This window comes from Lucilia sericata, unplaced genomic scaffold, assembly GCF_015586225.1.
Source record: "Lucilia sericata isolate MDLA Ls3-8-SP2 unplaced genomic scaffold, ASM1558622v1 Contig000486F_arrow, whole genome shotgun sequence".
NCBI lineage: Eukaryota > Metazoa > Arthropoda > Insecta > Diptera > Calliphoridae > Lucilia > Lucilia sericata.
In genome coordinates this window covers 226,307-240,763 of record NW_023994500.1, presented here as the reverse complement: position 1 = coordinate 240,763, position 14,457 = coordinate 226,307, and the positions used below count along the sequence as shown (strand labels likewise).

The 14,457-nt window shown below is 33.0% G+C and overlaps 2 protein-coding genes across 3 annotated transcripts; one reads left to right on the top strand and one right to left on the bottom strand.

Moving 5' to 3' along the window:
* Nucleotides 1-519: 519 nt before the first annotated feature.
* LOC119605429 (active regulator of SIRT1-like) lies at nt 520-1,251 on the bottom strand. Its single transcript, XM_037958528.1, has 3 exons — nt 1,078-1,251; nt 817-1,019; nt 520-740 (listed from the first exon to the last, which is right to left on the bottom strand). Exons 1-3 carry the CDS (start codon nt 1,148-1,150, stop codon nt 621-623), a joined length of 396 nt encoding a protein of 131 aa, XP_037814456.1. The 5' UTR covers nt 1,151-1,251; the 3' UTR covers nt 520-620.
* Nucleotides 1,252-1,573: 322 nt separating this feature from the next.
* LOC119605428 (protein daughterless) lies at nt 1,574-10,869 on the top strand. Of its 2 annotated transcripts, XR_005231587.1 has the most exons (3): nt 1,574-2,609; nt 6,289-9,019; nt 9,164-10,869. XR_005231587.1 is itself a non-coding variant. In XM_037958527.1 (2 exons), exon 2 carries the CDS (start codon nt 6,410-6,412, stop codon nt 8,597-8,599), a length of 2,190 nt encoding a protein of 729 aa, XP_037814455.1. In that variant the 5' UTR covers nt 1,574-2,609; nt 6,289-6,409; the 3' UTR covers nt 8,600-10,869. The 2 variants fall into 2 exon arrangements, 1 of the variants encoding a protein (XP_037814455.1); XM_037958527.1 differs by having other exon boundaries at nt 6,289-10,869.
* Nucleotides 10,870-14,457: the final 3,588 nt, after the last annotated feature.

Genomic DNA, 14,457 nt, shown 5'->3' with positions numbered 1-14,457 from the left:
GCAGAGTAGGGTCAATTATAGAAAATTTACCTAAAAGATTTTTAATCCCATAAAACTTGTTCATTTCACATTGGGCGTAAAAGTAATTTTCTGAGGGGACCTTATACATACATACTTATCGTCACCTGAAACGCAAACGGCCCTAACTAACCAAAATTCAGAATCGATTTTATTGCTGATTCTAATGTAAATTGGACTCCTCCGAACAAAAATATTTTTGGTATTTTTAAGCGGGATTCTTATATCGAGGTAGGATCAATTATGGAACGATCTTCAATTGGTTTCAATAGATTTCAATGTTTACGAAACTGGTTTATTTCACAACTTTACTGTTATTTTAAAGTTTATGAGAGTTTTTTTCCTGCTGATCACTTGCCCATTTTAAATACCAAACCCTGTAGCTTTATCCTTAGTCTCGAAGGAGATTCTTAAACAGACTCAAAATATCTGTTACCGTGGTTAGAGGTAGAACAAATATTATTTGAACTCCCATGTTTGTCAAAAATAAGTAAGCACTGGTTTTTATAAGTTATCCTTTTTAACTATCTAATAGAAAAATATATTTGTACAATATAGAAACACAAACACAGCACTAAAATCTAATAAATTAATTTAAAAAACTATGAATTAAAATATTCTTCTTCGAATTTACGGAAGTCTTCTTCGGTGAATATAGACTCCTGCTCAACTTCAGGTATAATTTTTTCTACATAACGTCCTTTATGAGCTCGCTGGACAATCTAGAGAACAAAAATTAATATTAATAAAATAGGTATAATTAAATATTAACATCTAGTTAGGCGAATCATTCATTACCTTTTCTGCATCTTTAACTTTAACCGTATTCATAGACAACGCCAAAAGTCTTTTAATATTTTCCTCTGCTTTTTTATTGGAAGACTTTAGTTCGTGTTTGACATCTTGTAAGTTCTTTTTGTGCTTCTTGGGGAAATGTTCCTCCGAAATGGTATTGTTTAAGGTTTTTGGCTTTTTGTTGTTAGTATTTGATGTTTGTTTACCTTTAAAAATGAATTTGTTTATCAAATATTTGATTTGCGTGTTAAAATGTATTTATACCTTTTTTAGTCTTTGTTTGTTTAAGATCTTCTTCAATTATATCGACACTTTGTTTTAATAATTTTAAAGACATTTTAGATTTGTTTAAATTTTTGTTTAAAGATTCTTAAGAAAATTAAAAATAATAAAACGTGTGTCAAAAATAAGTGTTGATGATATGTTAATAATATTAGAGATTTTAATATGTCATGTAAATAAGCGATTTTGTTAAATGGCAGACATAAACAGGTTGTATATATTTACTACAGCAAAATATAACAATAAAATGTAAGATATTTATAATTTATATTGACTTTTCTTCTATATTTTGAAAATGTAAGGTGATTTTAAACAAAAATGTTATATTTCAACAAAATCGATAAACATTATTACTTGTGCTGCCAACTATATTATACTTACAGTGTTGCATTTGTAAATGCTGCCACATTTTCGAAAATATCTAGCATTGGCAACTCACTTTAACGAAAACAACTCGAAACAGAACGAAGAATTTTACACAATGAACTCGAAAATAAACTGAACGAAAACATGTACGCCGCCATTTTCTCTTGTGCATTTTATGTCAATAGTTTACAATATCACGAAACAAGAGAATTTTTCATTGCAACAATTTTGTTAAAATCTATACAATAATTATAATATTTTTGCATAAAATTGTGAAGAAAATTAAGAAAAACTTATGGAAAATGTTTGTGCATAAAATGCATTACGTAATAATGCAATTAAAAGTGTTTTAAAATCAAAAGAAAAAAGAAGAAAAAATCTTTGCCCAAAACAGAATTGTAGTGTGTAGTAGTGAGCGATTTGGGTTCGTTGGTTGGTTGTATTTTATTTTTTATGGTGTATTTTGTTGAGTGAGTAGTGAGTGTAAAAGCAAGAAGCAGCAGTGCTGGGCTGACTGGCTGGCCAAACCACCTCAAGTAAAAAATTCAAGATTGAAAAGAAAAAAGTGAAAAACCAGCAGAAGAAGCTGACAATTTTCAAATATTAATAGTGGTCAGCCAAGAAAAATACAAGCTTAGCTTGTTGGCCAAAATTGTACCATAATAGGGAGACGACAAAAAGTCTCTTCAAGCAACAAATATTACAAGAAAAAAACGAAAATAAATAAGACAGTGAAAAACAACTACTTGGTCGTGCGTGATCGTCATCGTTTCGAACGACAAAAAGAAAAAAAAAACAAAAAAGTAAAGAAAGAAAAAAATCTATGAAGAAGAAATACAATTGTGTTTAAAAGTGGTGTGTTACAAGGAAAAACTACGTGTATTTTAGTGGATTTTAAGAAAGTATAAGAAAAACAGGAGAAAAATTCAAAACTTTGACGTTGGCTGTGTCGTCTTTACGGCTTGATTAAGGAAGAAATAATATATTTTGATAATAATACTAAAAGGCAGGCTTCCTCCTTCTTTTCGTTCTTCTACTGAACTTCGCCCTCAAAACCTCAAGTGTTTTGGGTGAGGGAGGCGAAGTGCACTTCATACACGAGCAGTTGAATAAACGAGGGCGCTGCTGCACCTCTTTCCCTCTTCAATGTAAGTTTTTTTTGTTTTACTTTTTTCACTTCTTTTTCTTAATTCCTTGCTTATTTTATTGCTGTTGTTGTTGGTTTGTTTGTTTGATTGTGCCTTTGCGATTGAGTATGTATGCAGCATGTGTATGTATGTATATGTTGTTACTTTTATTGTTGTTTTTTTTTTAATCTGCAAAAAAATCAGAATATTTTTAAGTTTAATTTTTTTATTATTATATTTTGTAATTAATCGCTTTAAATACTTTTCTTGTTTTACCTTTCATTATTTTGTTTTCTTTTCACTTTTCTTGCGTGTGCATTTTTTATTAGTTTGTAATGTGTTCATTTTTTTGTTAGCAACAAGTTTTTGTTGTTGTTGCAGCTTTTTTTTACCTGTCTCCCATTTCTGGTTCTACTGGTTTTTCTTTTGTTAACAACATTTTCATTTTGCTATAATATTTTCCTACATTATTAGATTATTAGATTTTGTTGAATACATTGTTATAAAAATATGTAAAAATCAAATGTTATGTTGTTGTTAATTGCATCCTTTGTTGGCCTTAAAACTATTTATTGTTGTATCAAATGATGCTATTATTGTTGTTGCTTATGAATAATCAAAAGTATGAAAAGAAATTAAATGAAAAACATTCGCCAATTGTTTAATTATTTTTAACATTTTGACCCTTTTACTGTCAATCACTATGCATTGACAACCAGACATCGTAATGAAAAACCGATGAATACCTATCTACTATATTTTTAAAATTTACATTTGCAAATGAAAGTACATAACCAATAGGTACATAAAAACATTTGCTATTTAAAATTCAATGAATTAAGTCAATTTACTCATATGTATGATGGATATGCAGTAGTCGGATAACAGTAGGATTCCAGTGATTTGGGCTTCGTACCTCTGTGACAAGGCAATTATTTAAGTATCATGTTTCTGGTTACTTGATCACAAAAGTATTTTAGTCTTGATCGTTTGTTAAAGAATCTAGTAAAAGTTAAGTAGGGCTAGGTAAGCAAGCAGTTCAATATGTGATGGGTAACATGGGGATCTTAACCATATACTGGACATTCGTTGGGGACGGGTCGGTTTATCATGACCAGTAGGTATTAAATATGTTCTATCCTGATCTTAGTTGCGACCTACAAGTACGAAATACCTATATGCAGTATCCTGCAACAGCGGAATTGATGGCATTTCCATTAATGTCATTCGAAACTGCCACATTCGATATATTGGATCCTGCACATAACTGCATTTGGTCTCCTCGTGTATTTGTTCATGCGATGATGCTTCTTGACATGCATCGGAGGAGCATCCAACTGTTTGATGTTAAAGTTTTGATGACATTTCAGGAAGAAATAGGTATTTAGTCAACATGATATCGTGTTCCTTGACTGGGAGAACCTTCCTTTCCTCGTGTAGATGATGTTCCAAAGTAGGGTGTAAGCAGCCTAAAGCAGTCATTAGGCCATCATTATGGGAGTTCTAAATGTTTCTTCATTGGGTATCACTGACTGAGATTAACAACACTGGAGCATCATAATTAACAACCGATCGTTTTTATGTGGAAAATAAGCTTTTTATCCTTAACCCAAGTGGAGACCTTGTTTCAGCTTCGCAATTTGCGTTTGATTGAAGTGGCATGAGCTGAGTTGTTAAATAGATTATTAAATGTAACCCCCAAAATTTTGGGTGGTGAAGGGTACGAAATTGAGCTTGATCAAGCTTGAAGACGCTTAGGATTAAATTTACTTCTTTCTCCAGGTGGGTAAGAATGTTGCTTGCCACTTCGCTGTTCATAGTTGCAGATTAAGCACGGTGAAGAACTGATATTGTCGTTCCCACGACAATTGGATCTTCGCTCCGGAACGACCGGAGTCATACTCGGCTAAAGATTGTCAACCCAGCGACAGCTGTATCAACCGAAAGTTTTTTCTCCAGGAGAGAACTATCGGCCACAGTCGAACTGTTACAACAACAAAAATTGATGTGAAGTCTTCGCTATACTATACTACTTTATCACTCCTTTTTACTAAATGGTTAAGTTTCAGGTTGTGTGTTTTCAAATATCTTCTGTCCTTCACATCTAATATACACATTTTGCAGGTGATACCTCGAAGGTACTCCCATCTACATCGGAAAAATGCTTTGAGGGGTATAAGTAGGCCTCTTGGAATGATTTTCATTAAGACATAGTAATAAATTAGCTTTTTGTAACAGTTATAGAGCGGATTTAATTGTTAGAACTAAGCAAGAGTTATCTATCTAATTTGTTATCTAATTTACTCTCTGATCCTAGAATTAGATTTTCTATTTTTTTTTTCCAAAATAACTTTGTAGATCCGGCAGGAATAGATTCATATACCTACAACATTTTAATATTATCGAGTGAAATCGAAGAACAAGATATTATGATCAGAGTTTTTGGGTTCCAATCAAGCATCATGATATATTGTTCCAGTGAGAAAACACCTGTTGAAGTACATAAACCTTTGTAACAGTTTGCATTAATTGTTGTCGATGAAAATTGTAACTGCATAAAAAGAATGGCTCCTTACAAAATAATGCCTCCCTTTCGACTGTGTAATCGCTTCAATTGATGTTCATTTTTGCGGAGACCGTGGAAATAATAAGTCAATTAGAGTAATCTTAATAAAGGCTAAAATATTTTCATGTTAGCGTTTTCGGGATTTTCCTTAGTTTTAGAAAAACAGGATGTATAGTTCTTACATTCACATCACCATCAGATTTTGACCTCATTTAGTTAGTGAGGAATTGCACTTTTTTGCAAGAGAAAGGAATCTTTTAGTGTGGCCTCATATATTTTTTACATTTACGAAACGACTGCCCATAATACTATTAGATTACCGAAACGCTTTCTTTCAAATTATTTAAACTATAAAATCATAACTTAAATTATTGGTAGGTTTTAATAAAGGGCCTTAAGGCTTGCTAAGAGTGTCCTATTCATGTGTCATTTGGCATTAAAAAGTTCACTAAACTATTCGACTTTTCAAACATTCGTTATATTATTCATTCTAGACATCTTTCATTCAAGTCGTTGAACAAGAGTATTACTATACTTTCTGATATTGTGTAGATATCATGCTTCACGTGAGAGATCAGAGGCATTTAATGTAATTGTTGAGAGCAACAAACGGAGCAACCCGAAATCTTAGCTGCAAGCAGAATGCACCAATCCTGGTATGAAGTTTAGTCAGAAATCAGTAGGACGTTCACATTAGAGTACGGTTCCCATTCATTTTCCTCACAATTTGGTGATTTTAAAATTCTTAATATGTATATTCAAAGCATTATGAAGACAAAACATGCAAAAAATATGCTCATAAAGAAAGGGCATATTTAAGTACATAACTATGTTTATACTACATTTTTGTGCAATTTCTGCATTTAGTTATAGATTTCCTTATTATTTTTAATTTTATGTAATTTAAAAACTACATTCTTATTGAAATTATTTTTTTCTTAATTTTATTATTAATAAAAAGGAATAGTATGAAAAGTTGTTGCATTAACATATTGTAAATATCTTAATATGTATGTATATGGCTGCATATACATATTTATGCATCCTTAACATAAGTACAATTCTTTGTTATTATTTTTTATTAGTTTTATTAAAAAAGATTTACTATATTAATTAATTTTTTTTCTTTTACAGACGATTTTAAAATAGAAGTAGCGCCCCAAATAACTGCTGCAGCGGACATTTGTGTGTGTGAAATTATAGGCGAATTTTTATATACAAATAACAACTATCAGTAACAACATTTGAAAGCAATATGGCAACTAGCGATGATGAGCCTATGCATTTGTATGAAGTATTTCAAAATTGTTTCAATAAAATAGCCAACAAACAACCGACAGGAGGTGGTGCTAATGCAGGTGGTCCTGCAGATCGCAATGGTGGCTATCAGTCTCCTTATGGTGGACTCGGTGGCATGGAAAATGGCATGTACGGCGGCGATGACTTTAATCCAATGCATGATGGAGCGTCGGCTGGAGGGGTACGTTTTTCAGGTGGTGCTCCTGTCGATCAATATTTTGATACGGGCATTGGCAATGGAGGTGGTCCCAGTAGCAGTGGCGGTTGGTATGGTTCACCAGTCCCGGGAGGCGGAGGTTATGGTGGGCAGGCGGCTTATCAAAATAGTGCTCCTATGAGTTCTCATCATTTAGGAGGACCACCACAACATCACGACCCAGACGGTCATCATATGGGTCCAAATTCAAGTATGGGCTTGCAAATGGATCCGGGTCATGTCAATATGCACAGTCCAGCAACAACTTCACTCCCTCCAATGAGTTCATTTCGTGGCAATCCCACAAACACCATTCAACAGATTGGCGGAAATCCAGCTGCCCATTCTCCCGCTCTATACAACTCTCCACAACCGCACAACGCAACACATGGTCCAATGACCAATTCAGGACCCGGTCATCCCGGTCATCATCCTTTGGCCAGCCACCATGCGTCACAGCATAGTCCTGCTATACAAAACGACGCATTCGGCGTTGGCGGCGTAGGTGTTCCTGGTGGAGTGGGTGTTAATATAGGTCCAAAGGCAACAAACACTTCAGCTGTAGTTGGAGTTCCTGGACCAAGTGGACCAAACAGTGCTTTGCGTCAGCACATGTATATGGCATCATCTACCGCAGACCAGTCCATCAGCAGTTTTAGTTCAAATCCCTCGACTCCTGTGAATTCTCCACCCCCACTCACGCAAAGCGGTCTTGTGGGACCTTCTATGTTAGTAGACAAAGGCGGTCCCGGTCCATCTGGTTCTGGTTGGGGTCACTCGGTTCTCAACGGTGCTGGACCTAGCAGCAGCAGTAGTTCTGTAGCAGGCGGTGCTAGCGGTAGTTATGCGCCCGAAATGGTGCCATCCGGTCTTCATTCAATGGCGGCGGTGTTTCAAGGTGCTCGCATGGAAGAGCGTCTCGACGATGCACTCAATGTGCTGCGCAATCATTGTGAACCCGAGCTGCTGGGCGGCGTAGGTGCAGCACTCTCTGCCATGGACAACATCGATGGACTGTCCTCATTCGTGCCAACCTCCCCGTCCGGACACGGTATGGTGGCGAGTGGTGCCGGCCCATCAGTGCTCAACACAACACACGACGTAATGTCGGCGGGTCCGTCGTCCGTGCAAGGTGTGGGAGGCGTGGTGGGTGGCCTTGCGCCGCAAATAAAAATGGAACGCACTTCAACGGCGGTATCTGGTACAACATCGACAACAACAACTGGCCCCACGAAGGGAAAGAAACGAAAAGATCCCAACGCAAATGCAGCGGCGACTGCAATCAGTAGCGCGGTTGGCATTGGTGTAGGTAGCGCCGGTAACGGTCCTTCAACGTCCACATTAAATAGCATGATCGATGCCACCGATACAAAGCCCAGTAGTTCAATGGAAAGTTCACAACAACTTGGACAAGGGCCGCCATCTGGAAAAGGGGCGAAGCGACCACGTCGTTATTGTTCTTCAGCGGATGATGACGATGATGCCGAACCCGCTGTGAAGGCAATTCGTGAAAAAGAAAGACGCCAGGCCAATAATGCTCGTGAACGCATACGCATTCGCGATATAAATGAAGCACTAAAAGAACTGGGACGGATGTGCATGACACACCTAAAATCGGATAAGCCACAAACAAAATTGGGAATACTGAACATGGCAGTAGAAGTGATAATGACGTTAGAGCAGCAGGTGAGAGAACGAAATTTAAATCCAAAGGCAGCTTGTCTTAAGAGGAGGGAAGAGGAAAAGGCAGAAGATGGACCCAAACTTGCAGCACAACATCACATGCTGCCGCAACCTCCACCGGGAATGTATGGCCAACCTCCACATCTACCACCGACAGCTCAAAGTGGCGTACCACCTGGAGGACAACCACCACTACAAGCCCAACAACCAGGTGTACAACTGCCGCCACACCTACAGCCACAAAATCAGGCGCCACATGCACAATAGCAGGCGCCAAGCAGCCACAATGATCCGCCCACTTCCCATCTGCCAACAGATATCGCCGCCGTCGCTCATCAGGCCAGCCAGCAGCACCTGCAACAACCACCACAACTTCAGAACTCCGGATCTGATTTGGAACAGCATCTGTTAAATAATCTGAGCCTGTTTCGGCGTCGTCATCCTAGTGCGCAGTCTGGATCCATGTCGACTACGCTGCCCCAACAGCTCCCTCCTCATCCACATCATATACATCATCAGCACCAGTTGTAGGCATACAAACCAAGTGTTTTCCTCCTTCCTTTTCCTACTCCAGTTTAGTTGAATATTGTTGCTGCTGTCGTCCCGTTGGATGTCTTCTTTTACTTGCATCTTATCTGATAATGATGAAGATGAATGGTGTCTGTTTGTCGTCATACAACAGTAATTGTAAATATTAAATATCAAGTGATTTGAGTAAGATTTTAATTGTAATTTTTTATTTTATTTTGTTTTTTTTTTTGTCCTGCTCTATTTTCGATATTCAATCTTTTTTTTTTAATTTTTTTTATTTTCTACTTATTTTACCAATAGACAAGGTTCAACCACCATACAGGTGTTTATTTTTTGTTTTTTTAATTCTTTTACCATTTTTTTTAATAATATTTTAGTTTCATTTTATTATTTTTAATTGTATTATAAATATAGGATTTTTTTTCATAAATATTTTAAAACTACATACTCGTATGTTAGATGTTTTATTTTTTATAGCTTGATTTATATTGTAGTATGCTCTCTTTTGTAATCTGATTTGCTAATTTTTATTTTTAGTAGTTGTAATTGTAAATGCTGATCATACAACAGCCATATATATATTTTTTTCTATTTTCAAATATTTCTTAAAATATTCAATTATTTACTTAAAAATTTCTTAAAGAAACAAAATTTATATTTGTATGTGTAGGTATTTTTCTCTGTGTTTAAGAGTAGGTAAACTTATTTCTCAGTTTTAATTTGTTATTTTAGGACCTTTTATAATATTTTTTTATTTTTACAAACAATATCAAACATATCTGTGCATATTTTATTTCATTTCTTGGTTTTTCATATTGTTTTTACAATACTACCTTTGTATTACCAACATCATTGTTTAGACTTATTTGTTTTTGTAATATTTTTCCATTTCAATTGTCATGTATTTCATATTTAAATATATATATAGTATACTTTTAGGCTCAATATAAAATAGTTTAATACAAAGAGAGAGATACAGTAACAAAAATTTTAAACATTTTGTTTTTTTTTTTTTTTTTTTTTTTTTGCCAGGGAAAAATTATATATTTTTATAAAATTATTAATTTTTTGGTAATTTGTTTTCTTTTTGGCACTTGTTTACATATTATTATAAAGTGAATTTATTTAAGTGCTTAAGTGTTTTAAGTAACAATTGACAAGAAAACTATTTATATGAGATTTATTTATTATAAACAAATAACTGCTGTGCTAGAGAAATTTACAAAATATTTTTAAGCTCAGCTGTCATAGCAGTGTATTATAAATCTTTTAATATTTTTAATGGTCAAACTTAGAACTTTAAGCACTTAATTAACTATTACTTTATATATTTTTTAGTTTCTTTTTGTTTTCACTTCTTTACAATAATTACAAATAAAATAAACTCGTCATATTAAAAGATGCCAATCGTAATATAGACAATTTAAAGACGTTACATGTTTATACTCTTTATAATAACGTCAACGCCAGTTAAGTAATTAAAATGAGATTAAATTGTAACATTTTTCTCAAAATAACAGAAAAAGGGCCATATATATGTATTAATTTTAAAAAAGGAATTGTTTGTTATATTTATAAATTTAAGGTCCTTTGCAAGAAAAACTATAAATGAAAACCCCAACACACACACACACAAAAATATTATATAAAAAATTATATCATAAATATATACACAAATGAGAAAAACACAAAATAATGAAAATAAGTTAAATATTATACATACAATATAAATAATAAATAAATAAATATTTAAAATATAGTTTATATATACATACAAAAGAAATACATATATATAGTACATTATAATGTATATTTAATTAAAATAATAATAAAAACAAAAAAAAAAAAAAAACAACAAAATAAACAACCCCCAAAAAGAGATAGTTATTTAAGACGAGATATTAGTTTTTAAGCCCTTTAAAGCCACAACAATCACTCCCTGCCTTCTACGGGGATTTGATTGTATATATAGAAAATTCCAAGTATTGCCATACAACAAAATATAAGAAAAATGCTCAAAAATATAATCCTTACAGTTTTCTTTATTTCCAATAAAATTGAAGAGCTTTTTGGTTAAAATTTATTACAAAATTTAACAAAAGATCACTTCTTTAATTAAATTTAAACAAAATTCTAACAGAATTTTTAATAAAATCCCTTTTTGTTACACAAAAAGAAAAGTGCAATATTAAGCTTTCTTAAAAAAAGGCTTTTTATTGTCTTTCTTTTATATTTTAAGCAACTACTTATTAAAGGGATTCTATTATAACTTTTGTTGTTACCTATTTTGCAAAAATTTTAATTTAATTTCTCTAAAAAAAGACAAAATGCTAAGAAATCTTTACACTTTATGGTAATGTATAAAATACACAAATTTATAAATATAAAAACATTTAGTTTATAAATAAACAAAAAAGAAAAATACAACGCTTTACCTGGAATTTTCATTTAAAATTTGTATGTAGTTTAGACCAAAAATTTTTTAAACAATAAAATCTATAACAAAATTTAAATATCTAAAACCAATTAAGGGTTTTATTTATTTATTTATTTAATTTGTTCTTAAAACCATTTGAAAAATACCAAAATAAAAACCTGTATTATAGCAAAATTTCAAATTCAATGTGGCATTATATAATTATTATAATTATTTTTATTTAATTTAATTTTACTTAATTTCTTTGTTAAAAAAAGGCAACTTGATAACTTTTAAACAAATTCATTTGTTCTATTTTCATTAGAAATCCATCATCTTCGTTTTTAGCTTGAATTTTGTTTTAATTTCAATACAATTTTTATATAATTATTTTTGTAACTTTACCTAAGTATTGTTTAACAAAAATTCAACCATTTTTTTATAAATGTATTAATTTTTTTTAATATTATTTTAATTGTAATTATTGTTTAAATGTATTTTTAATTTTAAACTATCGTCGTCGTCGTCACATTGCTCATAAAAAAAGTATGAAAATAAATCACAAATTTTATACTTAATTTTATTTTAATTAATTTCTTTTTAGTTTTTTTTATATTATATATATTTTTTTAAACAAAACCCACACACACACACCCACATAAATATTATTTTGTTTATATTTTATTTTGTGGTCAACAAAACAAAAATACCACAATTTTATGCAAAATTCTTTCGAGTAAATTACAAAACAAACAACAACAACAAAATGCAAAATTATGTTATATAATAAAAGAAAAACCAACAAAAAAAGAATAAAAACGAAATAAATAAAATTTATAAAATAATAAAAACAAAACCATGTATTATTAAATGCTATTAAAACTATAAAAAATATATTATATACTTATGTATATTATATGTACTTAAAATTTCACTTTTTTATCAATTGTTTTCTTTTTGAAGTTTAGAAGTCCTAGTGATTTTCCAGTTAAAAGATTTTAGATTGATGGGCAACTGAAATGTTGAAAATTCATTAAGAGAAGTTCTTGAATTTATTATATTAATTTCAAATTTTGTAAAAATTATTATGTTTTTAAAAAAATCTATATAGTTTTGTTCTAATTCAGGTGGTAAACGTGTTGGACACTTTAAAGAGTACACATCTTTAAAAAACTTTTCAAGTAAAAAGGATAAAGATACATCCACTCTGATGTATAGAAGAAATGAAATATGAGAAAAATGAAAATCCCCCCCAATAGGTCGAAGAAAGTAGAAATGGAAGGGAAATCTTTATTGTCCGTTACCTGAATAACCAAACTATTTCCCTGATGAAACCTAGAATGTCGCCTAAGTCGCTCTAGAATGTATAGAAGAAGAGAAATATGAGAAGAGTGAAAATCCCCCAAATATGTTGAAATAAATGGAAATGGAAGGGAAATCTTTATTGTCCGTTATCTGAATAACTAAACTATTCCTCTGATGAAAACTAGAATGTCGTCTAAGTCACTCTCTGCTACATTTCTCAGTTCACCGTGGAATATTTTTCCTAGCCATTTCAGTGTCAGACTCTGTACTCTAGGCACTACTGTTTATAGTTCCTCTTCCTTTTCACACAACCTGCGCATTACCGACCCTATTACTACAATTACTTTACCAGCCCTAATAGTATTCTGGTTGCTTTTGCATTTAACTTCGGACCTAGACCCTTAGAAACCCTGCAATCCAGCCTACTATGCCTGGGTCGGTAGGTCCAGTCTTTGAATTTTTCAATGATTAGTCTAAAGTAATAACAGATCCTAACACTGTTTGGCCAATTCATCTGTGATCTTGTTACCCTGTATATCACAGTGTCCCGGTATCTAACACTGCCTTACTGCGTATAACCTGACTAAGGCTGATGTCAGATGCGAAGCTTTGCTCTACAAACTTTTGTTTGTGTTTTCTCGCATCAAGCTTCGCTTTCAGCCTGACATGACACATAGGAAAACAGAAGGAATGGTTTGTAGAGCAAAGCTCTGACATCAGCCTTACATTTCTAGGGACCTTGTTAACTAGAATGTAACGTGTTACATTTCAAAGCTTTAAGAGTTGCCTGATTATCAACATAATTATTTCTGGCCACCTAGTAATGTATGTCTTAATAATATCCGCTGATTTCCAGTTTGTTAATATATCTGTCTGAAAGATGCTTCATTCGTTTGTAAGTCTATAGGATACTTTAATGTTGCTATTAACCAAATAAACTCCTGCACCTGGTCCAGATTACGTCTTGGGTCCATCAATGAAGACTGCACAACCCTCAAACAATACTTCGGACTCAGAACACTCGTCCCTACTAGGAAACACTAATGAAGGCGTCAATCCGAAGTCCAAGGTCGTAACCAAATGATTAGAAATACCCTTCGTACTTCCTTCAATTCCTATTAGATCTACCTCGTACATTATTCTTGTGTGGCTGTCCGCTTTGGTCTTACTACAGCTGTTTCAAACAGTTACACTATCAACTTATTTCTCAATGGAGAGCAGATTTAGAATAATATCCAATGCTACCCCTAGTAAAGTCAATAAGTCAAACTACCCTGATAAAGCGTAACAAATTACAAACATTACCACTCTTAATATCTTGCTAAGTTGCTTTTGTATTCTGCGTCCTCACATAATCAGGAAAAGTTCGGTTTTGTATTTAGGTAGTTATGCAATGACCAGTTAATACTTCATTTCGAATCCTAAGGCTTGCTTTGCATCAAGTCTTTGTCATAATTTCATAGACATCATGTTGTTGTAACAATTTGACTGTGATCGATTGTTCTTTCCGGAAATTAAAATAAGTAGAACTTAATTATTTGTATTACTGTCTGTGGGTGAGAGAAACTGCGTTACCTCTGTCTTTCTTAACCATAGTTCTATATATTTTGTAGACTTAGCCGCACAATTGAATAAATATAACGTGTCGTGAGGACTTTTATGACAAGCGGGGCAACGATTTAAGGTGCCAGAACGATTCGTTCACGGGAGCAATAGAGAAAGTGTCAGAAGTCCATCCCAATGTGTTTGGGAGGGGGATCCTTCATGGTTGAGGTGACTCGGCAGATGGCGCGCCAACAGGAACTGTATGTTTAACAACAAATGCTGTTTGACGGACAGTAACCTCGTTCTCTTGACGCATTTGGTTGGGATT